An 18,361-nucleotide genomic window follows, 5' to 3' on the forward strand; every position below is an offset into this window, starting at 1 on the left:
ATGTATTTACGTGATGTGCGCAGCTCACTCGACTGCTGCTGATAGATTCTACTTGCCTTATTCTACTGCAGATGGTGACGTTTCCTGTGACGCTGCGGGTAACTCGTGCACTGCGCATTAGTTCAGAAAAACGCCATCTTACAACTGCAGTTGTCAGCACGGATTGGGAATCCGTAACGGCTGACATACAAGTAGGTTGGGAAACAATATTTCAAAGTAAATTATTGGCAAAAGGGTACATATTTAATAAATGAAGTACATAAATAGGAGTTTTAAAACTATACTACGATTTTATTTGCATATCATTTCTGACTACAGTGTCCCTTTAAGGAGTTTGCCCTGTTTCAGTGATAGCAAAACAAAACTGCTTAAAATGCAACGGCATCCAAACCCCATGCACAAAAACACAATTCAGTAAGTTATTGTGGTCATTTTAGCCAATATAGGGCTAGATTACAAGTGGTGCTCTAATTTATTGCGCACCCGCAGGCAGACTAATTTTCCCACTGACGGGCGCGTGATAAATAACCAGCCATTACAAGTGGCTGGTTACTGCTACCGAGAGTTCTCGCTAGCAATTAAGGCTCAGGAAATTATAATTAGGTCAGATCTCTGGTTAATTTTCTAAAAGTTCCCCAATTGTCCTCAAAATAGAGGGTATTATAGTTTTTATTAATAAAAAATTGATTTTTTTTTAAAAATAAAAAACAACTACACTAGGCAGTTTTAAGGGGTTAAAAGCAGTGGATGTTAGAAAAAAATAAATGGCACTGAAAAGTGCCTTTACATTGCGGGCAATGGGAACTGTGTGTTCCCTGTAAATATATATGTATATGATTAACATAAATATATATGTATATAAGCATATACATTTAACATTTTCTGCCATTGCTGTGCTACTTACCCCCTTTGCTGCACAAGGTTCTCATGCTGTGCCATTGGAGCCTATGGAAGTTCGCTCTCGTGCGCTGGTATTATTCAGTGGAGCGCAAATATAGCTTTCTCAAAAGTGATATGGAGCGCTCCACTTATAATCTGGCCCATAATGTAAAACATAACTTTCACTTGGATATAGAGTAAGGTTAATTGCCTGATGTTTCCAAGCAACAAAATTATCTGCGAAGCTCAGCTTATTGAGAAAATGTAGAAAAATAAAAGTGGCACTGGAAGAGGATAACATCGGTCAGCTATTCTGCACTAACCAAGAACCCAGCTGGAGATAATATGCAGCATCAGTGGAGCAGTCGCCTACATCTCTGTCTATGTAAATAATTATATATATATATATATGTTTTAGATTAAAAGCCATCCAAAATGCAAGCTCTTTCTCAGCATGAGAAAAAAAAACATCCGTTAAAGGGACAGCAGCTGTACAGCTAGAGCTGCTGACTGGGTCACCAGCAGTTTCTTAAAGGGATAGGAAAGTGAAAATTAAACTTGTATGATTCAGATAGAGCATGCAATATTAAGACACTTTTAAATTAAATTCTATTTTCAAATGTGCCTTGTTCTCTTGTTATCCCTTGTTGAAAAAGAATATGCACATATCCTACACTAGTGGGAGCTAGCTGCTGATTGGTGCCTAACTGCCTACACACTTTTGTCTTGTGCGATTGGCTAACTAGATGTGTTCTTCTAGCTGCCAGTAGTGCAATGCTGTTCCTTCGGCAAATTAAAAAAAGATAATGAAGCAAATTTGATAATAGAAGTAAATTGGAAAGTTGTTTAAAATTGTGTGTTCTATCCAAATCATGAAAAACTTTTTTTGGGGGGTTTCCTGTCCCTTTAAACACACAGCTTTGCAGGGTTGATAGTGTATGAGAAAAAGTCATTTTTTCCCTACCATACCATTGGCCCTTGAAGCTGTGGGAGGGTCATTGCGGCAGCACGCAAACCATAACAAAATGCTTCTAATCCAAGCTGTAATGCATTACTTGTTGTTTCAGTTTTGACTATACACCCCTGATTCCTGTATATATCTACATCCGGTATGAATATGCTAGTACTTGTATTAGTGATTATTTTTTTCAGCAGACAATATGAACTGATAGAAGGGATAGGGAAAGAAAAGTGTGTGTTCGGGAGACATCCTGTTTGTGCTGTTTTTGATCTGGACAATAACACAGGCAAATCAGAACCCAATGTTTCAAACAGATATGTGTGTTTGATAAAAGTCCGTATAACAGAAATGCTTTGCTCTATGGAAAATAACACAGATCCCATTTAACAGAATTTCTTGCCTTGTTGATACCATGTTGGCTCAGCTCAGGAGAAGAGCAAGGCTTGCTATATCAGCTACTGACAGAGGGAGCTTGTAGAGGAGAAATTAATGTGCAAACATTTATTTATTATTAATAATAATAGCAATTTATATCACGCTTTTATCCGGGTTGGACTTGGACTCAAAGCACTTTGAAATGTGCTATTTGTAGGTAAAACACCTCTGTGAGTCTTCTATATTACTTATTAAACTGAACTTACTACTACACTGTCCCTTCTTAATTTTAAGTCAAATAGTAAACTATCTATGCAAATAAAATAAATGCATGAATCTATAGGTGGATAGTTTTATGTTTACAGTAAAAATAATATTTTGATGGACAATACATTTGGAATCAGAGACATTTATCTCATGGAAATTAAATCAATTAGATTTAGGTGGACTAATTAGTATTGTCTTATTTATATGCAAATTGAAAATAATTAGTATAAAGTTTTTTTAAATAAAAAAAACAAAAACATATTTAGAAGATTGAGTAATGCTCTATAGAAAAACAAATAAAAAAAAACAAAAAAACTCAAGCAACATATCTCCCCAGATATATATAGTAAAATCTATTTAAAAATACTTCATATTCCCCTATAAAATCTTTTTACAAAAAAAATAACTTGTTTATAAATGTTATGACATACAAGATATCATTTATGAAGCGTTTAATTGTATACAAATATTTGCATTAATAAGTTAAGAGAACACTAATACTGCTAAGAGGAAAAAACAAACAAAAAAACTGGCTTCAATCAATGAGTAATTATGGGTTGTTTGCTTTTTTTTTGCAAATTCATACATGGCTAATTTTATTAATTAGATCAACTTCTAAATTGTTTAACCATACTAAGCATGTGACACTACGGATTTGTGATCACAATAAATACATATGATTATACAGGTACAAAACCCTTTATCAAAATTGCTTGGAAACAGAAAAGGTTTGCCTTTCAGAATATTTGTCCTGGAGAGGGGATGGGATCAAGGATAAACAACAATATTTTGTGTCATTTAGGCAATATTTACATGTCATTATACAGCTTATACATGAAAACTAAAGGTAGTTTATATCATTTGAAATACTTTTGTGTAGATAGTACAGTAATGTAATCTCAAAGATGTTTGAAATAAATATAGAGTATCATTTGCATTTTAGAACACAAAAGCCAAACCAATGACACAGGCAGAGAAGATTGTAACCTACAATCATTTTTTTAAAATAAAATATTAAAGGGACAGTCAAGTCCAAATTAAAATAAACTTTCATGATTCAAATACTGCATGTAATTGTAAACACATTTTGCTTTGTTCTCTTGGTATTCTTAGTTGAAAGCTAAAAGCTAAACCTAGATAGACTCATATGCTAATTTCTTAGACCTTGAAGGCCGCCTCTTATCTGAAGGCATTTTGACAGTTTTTCACCACTAGAGGGCGTTAGTTCATGTGTGTCATATAGATAACATTGAGCTCATGCACATGAAGTTACCTAGGAGTCAGCACTGATTGGCTAAGGTGTTATAGTCATTTATAAGAAAGTCGCAAACATTTTTTTTGCCCATATCGCCCAGCCCTAGCTAAAATGCAAGTCTGTCAAAAAAACTGAAATAAGGGGGCAGTTTGCAGAGGCTTAGATACAAGATAATCACATAGGTAAAACATGTATTATTATAACTGTGTTGGTTATGCAAAACTGGGGAATGGGTAATAAAGGATTTAGCTTTCTTTTTAAACAACATCAATTCTGGTGTTGACTGTCCCTTTAATGAAAAGATCTGAATTACAAAATAACTTTGAATTACGGATTTGGGGACTTGTACCTGTATAACAAAAAAATAAAGTCATTATTTTGAAAAATGTAAAAAATATTAGAGGATAAAATGATTCAAGATATAATTAAATCATATAAATTAAAATCCCAAGCTAAAGGACTGGTGATTAGAGTGTAAACAATGAAGGGGCAACTTACCTGCACAACAAAGGAATGTAGCCCATGGCACTGACCGTCAGAAGTATGCAGCTGTGCATAAACCACGGCATGAGTAGCAGTCTTCCCCATGTTGCCTACCCAGAACTTGGCAGCCTCAAAATCTGGTGAATTGAGGACAAACTCCTAGGGAAGAGACTACTGTTACTAAAGAACTAAATGACTTAATCATTAGAGTAAATTATTAGAGTAAATATTTTTGCACTGAAACAATCCCAGTTTCAATATGTACTAAATATTGTTTAATACAGGACGTCCAAATTTAAAGAACATTTTATGCTACAAAAAAGGAGAATATTAGTAATACATTGCATAGTAAATAACTGCAATATACTTCATTATTTATTTTAGCTCTACAAATTGAGGATTTTCTAATTCACAGAAACGGAAACTGCAGACTTCTTAAGCTAAACCCTCTACACATCTGTCCCTAATTGGCTTTAAAATATAACTGCAAAACAATGCACTTCATACTAACATAATGACTGTGGCTAACCTTGTTGTCTGCAATCTCAAGCCCAGATTGGCTCCTGCAAATAAAGTGAGTGGTGGATAGAGTTTGGCTATTGAAAATCAGCTGTAGAAAACAAAATCTTAACTTGCTTTTAAGAAATATTAGACTATACAATATATTAACCTACAGCAAAGCAAAAAAAAAAAAATCTTGTAATGATAAGGTGTTTACTGTCCCTTTAAAATGCTTTATATTATTTAAACAAAGTAAAACACCAGCAATACTTCTTTGCCGCCCCACATAGTGACTGGCTGTGATTAAAGCATACGTATGTATGTTAGCACCTACACTGTATTCTTAATAAAATGGACATAATACCCATATGCTAAATTACTTAAAAGTGATGCAGCATAACTCTAAAAAGCTGACAAAAATATATATCTATGTAAAAAGGAAATTTATGCTTACCTGATAAATTTATTTCTTCTACGATATGACGAGTCCACGGATTTCATCCTTACTTGTGGGATTTATCCTCCTGCTAACAGGAAGTGGCAAAGAGCACCACAGCAGAGCTGTATATATAGCTCCTCCCTTCCCTCCACCCCCAGTCATTCGACCGAAGTTAGGAAGAGAAAGGAAAAGCCAAAGGTGCAGAGGTGACTGAAGTTTAACAAAAATAATTACATACCTGTCTTAGAAATGACTGGGTGGGCCGTGGAGTCGTCATATCGTAGAAGAAATAAATTTATCAGGTAAGCATAAATTTCCTTTTCTTCTACAAGATATGACGAGTCCACGGATTTCATCCTTACTTGTGGGATACAATTTGGAAAAAGTGTGAAGAGACGACCAAATTGCAGCCTTGCAAATCTGTTCAACAGTAGCATCGTTTTTAAATGCCCATGAGGAAGCCACAGCCCTAGTAGAATGAGCCGTAATTCTTTCAGGAGGCTGCTGTCCAGCAGTCTCATATGCCAGACGGATGATACTCTTCAGCCAAAAAAGAAAGAGAGGTAGACGTAGCTTTCTGACCCCTGCGCTTGCCAGAAAACACAATGAATAATGAAGATGATTGACAAAAATCCTTAGTTGTCTGCAAGTAAAACTTCAAGGCACGGACTACATCCAAGTTATGCAACATACGCTCCTTCTTAGAAGAAGGGTTAGGACATAATGAAGGAACCACAATTTCCTGATTAATATTCTTATTAGAAACAACCTTAGGAAGGAAACCAAGTTTGGTACGTAAAACCACCTTATCAGAATGGAAAATAAGAAAAGGCGAATCACATTGTAATGCTGAAAGCTCAGAAACTCTACAAGCAGAAGAAATAGCAACCAAAAAGAAAACTTTCAAAGATAATAACTTAATATCTATGGAATGCATGGGTTCAAACGGAACCCCTTGAAGAACATTAAGAACTAAATTCAAACTCCAGGGTGGAGCAATTGGTCTAAACACAGGCTTGATCCTGGTCAAAGCCTGACCAAAAGACTGAACATCTGCCAAACGTTTGTGAAGTAAAATTGACAAAACAGAGATTTGTCCCTTTAAGGAACTTGCTGGCAACCCTTTCTCCAAACCTTCTTGGAGAAAAGACAGAGTCCTGAGAATCCTCACTCTACTCCATGAGTAGCTCTTGGATTCGCACCAATAAAGATATTTACACCATATCTTATGGTAAATATTTCTAGTATCAGGTTTACGTGCCTGAATCAGAGTATTGATGACCGAATCAGAGAACCCCCGCTTAGATAAAATCAAGCGTTCAATCTCCAAGTAGTCGGCTGCAGAGAAATTAGATTTGGATGTTGGAAAGGACCTTGAATGAGAAGGTCCTGTCTCAATGGAAGTTTCCACGGCGGCAGAGAAGACATGTCCACTAGATCCGCATACCAAGTCCTGCGTGGCCACGCAGGCGTGATTAGAATTACTGAAGCTCTCTCCTGTTTGATCCGAGCAATCACCGGGGAAGGAGAGCAAACGGTGGAAACACATAAGCTAGGTTGAACGACCAAGGCACTGCCAAGGCATCTATCAGTTCGGCCTGAGGATCCCTCAACCTGGATCCGTATCTTGGAAGGTTGGCATTCTGACGAGACGCCATCAGATCCAATTCCGATCTGCCCCACCTGAGGATCAGGTTGGCAAAGACCTCCGGATGGAGTTCCCATTCCCCCGGATGAAACGTCTGTCTGCTCAAAAAAAAAATCCGCCTTCCAGTTGTCCACTCCTGGGATGTAGATTGCTGACAGATAACAAGAGTGAGCTTCTGCCCACTGAATTATCTTGGATACTTCTGTCATCGCTAAGGAACTCCTTGTTCCTTCCTGATGATTGATGTAAGCCACAGTCGTGATGTTGTCAGACTGGAATCTGATTAATTTGGCCGAAGCCCACTGAGGCCACGCCTAAAGCGCATTGAATATTGCTCTCAATTCCAGAATATTGATTGGAAGTAGAGACTCCACCTGAGTCCACACACCCTGAGCCTTCAGGGAATTCCAGACTGCACCCCAGCCTAGAAGACTGGCGTCTGTTGTCACTATCACCCACGAGGGTCTGCGGAAACACGTCCCTTGGGACAGATGATCCGGCGACAACCACCAAAGAAGAGAGACTCTGGTCTCCTGGTCCAGATTTATCTGAGGAGATAAATTTGCATAATCCCCATTCCACTGTTCGAGCATGCAGTGGTCTGAGATGATATCGAGCAAACGGAATGATGTCCATTGCCGCCACCATCAATCCAATTACCTCCATGCACTAAGCCACTGATGGCCGAGGATTGGACTGAAGGGCTCGGCAAGCATTTAGAATCTTTGACTTTCTGACCTCAGTCAGAAAAATCTTCATGGATATAGAATGTATCAGAGTTCCCAAGAAGGGAACCTTTGTCTGTGGAATTATTGAACTCTTTTCTAGATTCACCTTCCATCCGTGAGTGCTCAGAAAGGACAACACTGTGTCTGTATGAGATTTTGACAGATGATAAGTCGACACCTGGATCAGAATATCGTCCAGATAAGGCGCTACTGCAATGCACCGCGGCCTAAGAACCGCCAGAAGTACCCTTGAACCTTTGTGAAGATCCTGGGTGCTGTAGCCAACCCGAAGGGAAGAGCCACAAACTGAAAATGTTTGTCCAGGAAGGCAAACCTTAGATACTGATGATGATCCTTGTGGATAGGAATATGAAGGTATGCATTCTTCAAGTCCACGGTAGTCATATATTGACCCTCCTGGATCATTGGTAAAATTGTTCGAATAGTCTCAATCTTGAAAGATGGGACTCTGAGAAACTTGTTTAGACTCTTGAGATCTAAAATGGGTCTGAACGTTCCCTCTCTTTTGGGAACCACGAAAAGATTTGAGTAAAACCCCTGCCCCTGTTCCAGTCTTGGCACGGGATGAATTACTTCCATAGTATAGAGGTCTTTTACACAACGTAAGAATGCCTCTCTTTTTATCTGGGCTACAGACAACCGTGAAAGAAGAAATCTCCCCCTTAGGAGAAAACTTCTGAATTCCAGTTGATACCCGTGGGTCACGATTTCCAGTGTCCAGGGGTCCTGAACATCTCTTACCCAAGCCTGGGCAAAGAGAGAAAGTCTGCCCCCTACTAGATCCGGTCCCGGATCGGGGGCCATAGCAGCGGGCTTCTTGGGTTGTTTCCCCTTGTTCCAAGTCTGGTTGGGTCTCCAGACGGACTTGGCCTGAGCAAAATTCCCTTCCTGCTTTGTGAAAGAAGAGGAAGAAGAGGGGACTCCTTTAAAGTTCCGAAAGGAACAAAAACATTTTTTGTTTACCCCTCAATTTAGCAGTCTTATCCTGAGGTAGGAGATGACCCTTACCTCCAGTAATGTCAGAAATGATTTCCTTCAAGTCAGGCCCGATTAGGGTTTTACCCTTGAAAGGAATAGCCAAAAGCTTTGACTTAGATGACACATCAGCAGACCAAGATTTTAACCATAACGCTCTATGCGCTAAAATGGCAAATCCAGCATTCTTAGCCGCCAATTTAGCAATATGAAAGGCGGCATCTGTGATAAAAGAATTAGCCAACTTGAGGGCCTTAATTCTATCTAAAATATCCTCTAAAGGAGTCTCAGACTTAAGAGACTCTTCTCAGGCATCAAACCAGAAAGCCGCCGCAGTGGTAACCGGTACAATACAGGCTGTCAGTTGTAAAATGAAGCCCTGATGAATAAATAACTTTTTTAGAAGACCCTCCAATTTCTTATCTATAGGGTCTTTGAAAGCACAGCTGTCCTCAATAGGAATAGTTGCATGCTTAGCCAGGGTAGATATTGCTCCCTCCACCTTAGGGACTGTCTGCCAAGAGTCACGAACAGTGTCAGATATGGGATACATTTTCTTAAAATTAGGAGAAGGTGAGAACAGTATACTCGGTCTGTACCATTCTCTCTTGATAATCTCCGAAATTCTCTTAGGAACCGGAAAAACATCAGTGTAAGCAGGTACCTCTAAATATTTGTCCATTTTACACAATTTCTCTGGTGGTACCACAATAGAGTCACAGTCATCCAAAGTCTCTAAAACCTCACGAAGTAACATGCGGAGGTGTTCCAGCTTAAATCTAAAGGACATGACGTCCGAGTCCGTCTGAGGTAACACACTTCCCGATTCGGAAAGTTCTCCCTCAGACAGAAGTTCCCTGACTCCCAAATCAGATCCCTGTGAGGGTACATCGGAAATAGCCAACAAAGCATCAGAGGACTCAGTATTTACATTGATTCCTGTCCTACTGCGTTTGCCCTGTAACACTGGCAAATTAGATAATACCTCTGTAAGGGTAGTTGAAATAACTGCAGCCATATCCTGCAGAGTAAATGAAGTAGACGCGGTTGAGGAACCCGGCGTCGCTTGGGTGGGCGTTAAAGGTTGTGACACTTGGGGAGAATTTGGAGGCATATCCTGATTCTCCTCAGACTGAGAATCATCCTTAGGCACACTTTCTTTACATAAAATATGTTTTTTTACATTGTAAGGCCCTTTCAGTACAAGAGGGACACAAAGTAAGAGGGGGGTTCCACAATGGCATCTAAACACATAGAACAAGGAGTTTCCGCAGAATCAGACATGTTAAACAGACTAGCAATAGCAACAATAGTCGTTCTTAACCTTATTTGTTGACCTCTGAAGTCAAAAAACAAACTCCAAAATTTGTTTTAAGAAAAGTGTACTGCGCCTTTAAATAATAAAAGCGCAACAATTTTTCTGATCTCACAAAAGACGATTTTTGCAGCAATAAAATATATCCTATTAAGCTCAAATTAGCTAAATATTATTGCACAATTTGTTAGAAAATGCAAGTAACACTTTATAGCACCTTTATTGTATACAATATCAGTCCCTGCACCTCGCCAAAGCTCTGCTGTGGCGCCTACCTGCCCCCGGGTATTCAATTCTATGAAAATGACGATTTAAACCTGGGCCCCACCGGAGCTAGGGCTTTGCTGCATTATACTGAAGAGAAACTGCGCGTCTGAGTGCGCGAATTAGGCCCCGTCTACCATGGGCGTCGCACTAGCCGTCCCAACAACCGAATGGGAAGAAAAATCAGTGAAAGCCATGTGGTCCCATATCATGAGTATAATAAAAGGAATGCAATAAACAGCCATCTTTCTTAGGCCAATCCAATAATAGTCTCACAACCGCATCTCCCAGTGTCTAGCCCATATTGACTCACATATCACAGTATAGTAGCAATATAAAATAAGGTAATTTCCAGTTCCACCATAAAACATATAGTGCCTACTGTTTACCCCTTCCCCAGCAGGAAATAATGTCAGTCTGTTCTGATATAACAAGTCTCCCCAGAAGTAAAGGACTAAACATACCTCAATGCTGCTTGTAGCATGACACCGTTCTCCACACTGAAGATTTTCTTACACTACCTTCAGAAGTTCTGTGGGAACCAAAATGGATCTTAGATAACGTTTGCCAAGATCATCAACATCAGGGCAGAAAAAATGAATGTCTCCATTCCTCTTGGGAATCCAGACTGACGATTTCTCCCTGAGGAAAATAGTACTCACTGGTACCATTTTAAAATAAAAATAGCTTCTTCATTGAAGACTCTTAACTAACACCTCACTTTACCTCTTCCTATTACTATACAGGCAAAGAGAATGACTGGGGGTGGAGAGAAGGGAGGAGCTATATATACAGCTCTGCTGTGGTGCTCTTTGCCACTTCCTGTTAGCAGGAGGATAAATCCCACAAGTAAGGATGAAATCTGTGGACTCGTCATATCTTGTAGAAGAAAAGGAAGACATTTTACCTTAACATTACTTCAGCTCACAATAGTAAGTGCTCTGTGAACAGTTATCATTCAGCTACAGTCAAATGTACATAGAAAAAAGAAAATACACAAAAAAAGCCAATCAGCTGCATCAGTGCTGACATCACACTTTGTTTTACTGAGATCGCATGAGATTTCACCAACATATTGCAAGATTTCATAGCAAAGTTCTATAAATTGAGGAGGGCAATAGCATGACTGTGCCTGCAAATGCCAGATGCACGCACCCTTGCAAGTCCTGGGACTAGCATCCTGATTGGCTGCTTAAAGTTCTGTTACAATGGGATGTGGCTACTGAGAAAATTTTGAGGTAAAAAAATCTTCCTCTTCTATATAAAAATGTTTAGGTGATATTTTATATTCAGCTTTTTACAGTTACTAATGCTGCATCACTTTCAAGTGCTTTAACATATAGTATCATGTCTCTTTAAAGAGGCACAAGAGTTTGCTGGGTGTGTGACTTTGGCTATAAGTTCAACCACTAGATTAAATAAGTAATTTAAAAATATTTGTTAAAACTACTACAATGTTTAACATTTATTTTATAACAATATGTATTCATCTCAAATTAAAGGAATAGTCTAGTCAAAATTAAACTTTCATGATTCAGATACAGCATGCAATTTTAAACAACTTTACAATTTACTTGCTCTTCTCTTGATCTTGAAAAAGCATCAATACACTACTGGGAGCTATTTTAATACATTGGCATCTATTTATCAAAGTGTCAACTTACCTGCATTCAACGGCACCAATACGCTTGCCTAAGATCGCTTAACATCGCTGCCGCGGGCCTGAATACGTTCTCCAAAATGATCAAAAAAGCTGTCAAAAAGCCGCGCACCAAGTACGGTGCGATGAGCAGCGGACTGTTGTTAACTAACAGTCATCGATCTCGCTGCTCTTCGGCTTTTTCCCAGCTTTCTTGGTACCCTGTCACTAAACACCCACACTATACTATACTGTTTACACCCTATACCGCCGCTCCCGGAGCCCACCGCAACTCTAATAAATTTATTAACCCCTAAACCGCCGCTCACGGAGCCTACAGCGAATAAATACAATTATTAACCCCTAAACCGCCGCTCCCGGATCCGCCGCAACTAAATACAATGATTAACCCCTAAACCGCCGCTCCCGGACCCCACCGCCACCTATATTATACTGATTAACCCCTAATCTGCCGCCCCCTACACCGCCGCAACCTACATTATATTTATTAACCCCTAATCTGCCCCCTTACACCGCCGCCACCTACAATTATTAACCCCTAATTTGCCGCCCCCTACACCAGCCGCTACCTACCTTCAATTATTAACCCCTAATCTGCCGCCCCCAACGTCGCCGCCACTATATTAAATTTATTAACCACTAAATCTAAGTCTAACCCTAACACCCCCTAACTTAAATATAATTTAAATAAATCTAAATAAATATTCCTATCATTAAATAAATTATTCCTATTTAAAACTAAATACTTACCTGTAAAATAAACCCTAAGATAGCTACAATATAACTAATAGTTACATTGTAGCTATCTTAGGGTTTATATTTATTTTACAGGCAACTTTGTATTTATTTTAACTAGGTAGAATAGTTATTAAATAGTTATTAACTATTTAATAACTTCCTAGTTAAAATAAAGACACATTTACCTGTAAAATAAAACCTAACCTAAGTTAGGAAGATCGACCCGCTCCGCGCCGGATGGATGAAGATAGAAGATTCCGCCTGGATGAAGACTTCTGCCCATCTGGAGGACCACTTCTGCCCGTCTGGAGGACCACTTCTGCCGGATTCGTTGAGGACTTCGGCCCGGTTGGGTGAAGACTTCTCAAGGTGGGGTGATCTTCAAGGGGGTTAATGTTAGGTTTTTTTTAAGGGGGGATTGGGTGGGTTTTAGAGTAGGGTTGGTTGTGTGGGTCGTGGGTTTTAATGTTGGGGGGGTTGTATTTCTTTTTTTACAGGTAAAGGAGCTGATTACTTTGGGGCAATGCCCCGCAAAAGGCCCTTTTAAGGGCTATTTGTAATTTAGTGTAGGGCTTTTTTTTATTTTGGGGGGCTTTTTTATTTTGTTACGGGGATTAGATTAGGTGTAATTAGTTTAAAAATCTTGTAACTATTTTATTATTTTCTGTAATTTAGTGTTTGTTTGTTTTTGTACTTTAGATTAAAAAAAATTATTGTATTTAATTGTATTTAGTTTAGTTAATTTATTTAATTATAGTGTAGTGTTAGGTGTAATTGTAACTTAGGTTAGGTTTTATTTTACATGTAAATTTGTCTTTATTTTAACTAGGAAGTTATTAAATAGTTAATAACTATTTAATAACTATTCTACCTAGTTAAAATAAATTCAAAGTTGCCTGTAAAATAAATATAAACCCTAAGATAGCTACAATGTAACTATTAGTTATATTGTAGCTATCTTAGGGTTTATTTTACAGGTAAGTATTTAGTTTTAAATAGGAATAATTTAGTTAATGATAGTAATATTTATTTAGATTTCTTTTAATTATATTTAAGTTAGGGGGTGTTAGGGTTAGACTTAGGTTTAGGGGTTAATAAATTTAATATAGTGGCAGCGACGTTGGGGCGGCAGATTAGGGGTTAATAAATGTAGGTAGATGGCGGCGGTGTAGGGGGGGGCAGATTAGGGGTTAATAAATATAATGTAGGTGGTGGCGGCGGTGTAGGGGGGGCAAATTAGGGGTTAATAAGTATAATGTAGGTGGCGGCGGTGTAGGGGGCGGCAGATTAGGGGTGTTTAGACTTGGGGTACATGTTAGGTGTAAACATTCCCATAGGAATCAATGGGATATCGGGCAGCAGCGAACATAAGCTTTCACTGCTTTCTGACTCCCATTGATTCTTATGGCATCCGCCGCCTCCAGGGAGGCGGATTGAAAACCAGGTACGCTGTGCCGGAATAGTGGCGAGCGTACCTGGTAGGTATTTGATAACTTCCAAAAGTAGTTAGATTGCGCCGAACTTGCGTTTGGAACATCAGTAGTGACGTAAGCATCGATCTGTGACGGACTGAGTCCGGCGGATCGTATGTTACGTCATAAATTTCTACTTTTGCCAGTTTGATAACTAAGGTGAATCAGGCTCGCCACAAATACGCTGTGGAATTCCAGCGTATTTGCGGCTGACGGCTTGATAGATAGATGCCATTGGGTGAGCCAGTGACAATAGAAAAAAATAATAATAATAATCTGCAGCTATCTCCCAGTACTGCGGCTCCTGAGCCTACCTAAGTATGCTTTTTTGACACAGGACACCAAGAGAATGAAGCAAATTATACAAGAGAAGTAAATTGCAAAGTTGTTTAAAATTGCATCCTCTATCTGTCTGAACCATGAAACTTTGTTGTTGTTTTTTACTTTACTGTCCCGTTAAAATAAAACTTTTGAAATTATATGAAAACCAACTCTTTCTGCTTAGATATAGTTTGGTTATAACAAAACAAATTTCATCCAGTTTTTACCAGTTCCCCATTGCAATATTTTAAAAGGTGCAATTTAGGACTGTATACATTACATTATAGGCATACATTGTTAAAAGGGACATTTAGCTCAAAACTAAAATTCTCCTATAAATGCAAAATACTTTTAACGTAATGGAAATAAAACAACTAAAGATGCGCTCATTATTTATTTTGCTTGTGTTTGCTGTAAAATACTTTTAAATATTGTGCTGGCTCCACAATTTTGAGCTAAAATTCTATAACATAAGATTTCTGCAAATCGCCTGACACAGCTTCATATTACACGATTAGTGCAAAATGAGTAGCGCACAAACTTGTTTTCAGCTAGCCCTTACTTTTCAGAGGTAAAAAAATAAAGGAGAAAAAAATATAAAAAACTCTTTTGAAAAGACAGTGTGAGCTCACCCCTAGACTGCAAAAAAAACACACAGATTGTTCAAACCCCGCCCCCTTGGCTGTCCAAACACCCAGGGCCACAAAAAGGTTCCAGGTCACTTAACCCTGCCCCCAGATAAATGCCAAATGTCAGCGAAGCCCTAATTACCCAGGGTAAAATGTTGAGAGATATGCTGCTTACACGGAATGTTCTACATTAATAACAAAGAAGCCTTAACCTAGGTTATGGTGATCTTCAGTCAAGCACAATTAGCAACCATTTAAAAGATTGTTTGTCTATATTAGCATAATATCTACTAAATGCCCTGCCAAATGTTACACTGTCCCTCAAAGAGCACAATATGATATATTTACAAAACATAAAGCATACCATGACATTGATATGCTTCATCAAGATGCAGGAACAATGTTCTATGTCATATATTAAATGTTAAAAAATATATATGAGTAAAAATGGTGGCTTTTTCATATCTATAACATTGTGCTTAATTTATCAAGCCCTTCTCCTCCCTACAACTGAAGGTTCTCACAATAGAACCTGCAGTCACGATTTATCAAGCAGCAGTCATCAAACCACTGCTTCTCTACCCTCTTCTCCACCTCTTAGATGGAGAATTTAAATCTCCCCTGTCCTACCTGCACGTGATTGGCTGTGCACGGGCAGGATTGAGCTATTTTGCGCTCGCATGCAATGTTAAATTCCGTCAGCGGATTGCTGCCCGCTGGAGGAGAGCTGGGGCAGACAGGGGCAAATATGTACACCCCTGTCCGCCCTTGATTGATAAATCGAGCCCTTTGGGTGGATTATTCATTTTTCTCTAGTAAACTACATACTGACTAGTAAACCACATACATATATACATACAAGCACGCACATACACATATATCCATATATCCGTATACAAGCACACACATGGGAATTGTGCAAGATGCAGACTAGAAATTTTACTTTTACCTAAATGTAACACATTGCACTGTTAACTTTTTATCTGCCAGCTAGCTTCTCAGTATATTGTTTTACATGTTTAGTTATATCATTTCAGGTAGCCTTTCCTCGTTTATATATATTTAATCAGTGTTTTTGTGCACTGCTTTGTACTGTGCAGAGAACTAATTAAAATGATTAAATTAATAATTGATTTATGCCACCGAGTACTTATCTTGTCAAAGCAGATAAGCAAATCAAACAGTTTAGTACGAGACTACGTTTGTAATCTAAATGTAAATCTTTATCTACTATACCTTGGTGGAAGCATCAAAGGTTGCAGTTGTTCTAATCGCTTTAGTGTTGCTGCCATGACTGAGTTCAGTTAACGCAAAGCATCCAAATATCTAAGCAAAATCAAAAGCATTTATAAATTATAACAGGTAACTGAAATGCAAGTGAGAAAATGTTAAATAAAGAATAGCAGTTCTTCAGTATATAGTAAGGATTAATAATATTTACCTCCATGTTTCTTATTTGCTTTAGAAAAACGGCATGTCTCTCTGACCCAGCGTTACCAACAGCACCGCTAAATACCTGAAAACCACATTATAAAAATTCAAAAGCAGAAAACTATTTTTTTTTTGTATATCAAAAAATACTCGAAAAAAATGTATTGTTTAAAAAAAGATACATAATCCCTTTATTTCCCATTCCCCAGTTTTGCATAACCACACTTTTTACCTCTATGATTGCTTTGTATCTAAGCCTCTGCCTCTGCCCCCTTATTTCAGTGCGTTTCACAAAGTTGCATTTTCCCCAATTAGTGCAAACTCCTAAATAACGCCACTGGAGTGAGCACAAATGATATCTATATGATACACATGATGCATAGAGATAACAGGTGGCTTTCAGAGGCTTAGAAATTAGCATATGAGTCTACCTAGGTTTAGCCTTCAACAAAAAATACTAAGAAAACAAAGCAAATTTGATGATAAAAGTAAACTGGAAAGTTGTTTAAAATCGCATGCCTTATCTGAATTATGAAAGTTTAAATTTGACTTCACTGTCCCTTTAAAACAATGGAATGGTTGTGCATTATACCAAGCTATTTATGTAATACAAGGATTCTGTGAAGCTTTACATGCACTATTATGTGATATCCACAAATGATATACTCTTACGCTTCCTTTCAGACAGATGCACTCCCCTGCGCTAATTAAGCACAATGCACCATGAATCAAGACAACAAAAATAGCATTGTGCTCCAGATTTCTGTAGTTGCAGTAAAACCAGAAAATCATCCCTTGATACATTCTGTGTAATCAAAAGGGAAAAATATGAAAGGGGGCAGCATACTTTACAGCAGTGATTTGCAACCTTTTTTTTGCCGTGGCACACTTTTTTATATTAAAAAATCCTGTGGCACACCAACATCTCAAAATCTTACAAAATCACACATTGTTGCCTTATACAGGATATATATATACACACACACACACATTGTACTGTGCTGTCATGCCATGCCTCCTACAAACTATACATGACATATTCACATTCATTCACAAACAATCATAATGATTGTCTGTGAATGAATGTCAATGTCATGGTTGTAAATGATGCCTGATGAGCCTGTCACATACCTCCCAATATTTCAAAATTTGAAAGAGGGACACCCCCGCACTGTTGTCAGCCACGGCACACCTGAGGATCTCTCACGGCACACTAGTGTGCCACGGCACACTGGTTGAAAAACACTGCTTTATAGGGACATTAAAGGGACAGTAAACACCTTGTAATTACAAGACATTTCTGTTGTGTTGCTATAGAATAACATATCAACCAAGTCTTAATGTTTTTTAAAACAAAACATCCTTTTACTGCAATTAGCTTTCAATAGCCAAACTCTAACCTTCATTTGCTTTATTTGGAGGATCAAATCTGGGCTTTTGTCCATAAACAACAAGGCTAGTCACTGTAATACCATTAGAATGAAGTACATTGTTTTGTAGTTGCCATTTGATAAAGCCAATTAGGGACAGATGTGCAGCAGAGTTAGCCTTGAGAAGTCAGCTGGATGCATTGCAAGTTCTGGGAGTTAAAAATCTATCAATTTTCAATTATATGAAAAAGGGGCAAAATAAATAATGAAAAATGTATTGCTCAGTTAAAATGTAATAGTGCTTTGCTTTTATTTTACTCTTATGCTTAGGAGTTCTGTCTGTAAACCAGTGAGCAATAGATATCTAGAAATTAGTAACTTCTTGACAGTTTTAGTTTAAACTTCTGCTGTTTGAATATGTCACAAAAAAGATTGACTACAATATCATTCTTAAAGGGTCACAAAATTCAAAAAATGTTTTGCATGATTAATATAGAACATAGAATTTGAAACAACTTTCCAATTTACTTCTATTACCTAATTTGCTTAATTCTCTTGGTTTCCTTTGTTGAAGAAGCAGCAATGCACTATTGGGAGCTAGTTAATGCATTGGATGAGCCAATAGCATG

At 38.1% G+C, this 18,361-nt stretch overlaps 1 protein-coding gene across 2 annotated transcripts in view; it reads right to left on the reverse strand.

The window, feature by feature from the left end:
- ACOX3 (acyl-CoA oxidase 3, pristanoyl) overlaps positions 1-18,361 on the reverse strand; it is a 278,298-nt gene that overhangs the window by 242,560 nt on the left and 17,377 nt on the right. For both annotated transcript variants that reach the window (XM_053704177.1, XM_053704176.1), the window contains exons 4-6: positions 16,373-16,447; positions 16,168-16,257; positions 4,236-4,379 (exon numbers count right to left, since the gene is read on the reverse strand). In XM_053704177.1, the coding sequence (XP_053560152.1) occupies positions 4,236-4,379; positions 16,168-16,257; positions 16,373-16,447 (309 nt within the window). The remainder of the gene's footprint in view (positions 1-4,235; positions 4,380-16,167; positions 16,258-16,372; positions 16,448-18,361) is intronic.

The sequence above is a fragment of the Bombina bombina genome, chromosome 2 (genome assembly GCF_027579735.1).
Source record: "Bombina bombina isolate aBomBom1 chromosome 2, aBomBom1.pri, whole genome shotgun sequence".
Lineage (NCBI taxonomy): Eukaryota > Metazoa > Chordata > Amphibia > Anura > Bombinatoridae > Bombina > Bombina bombina.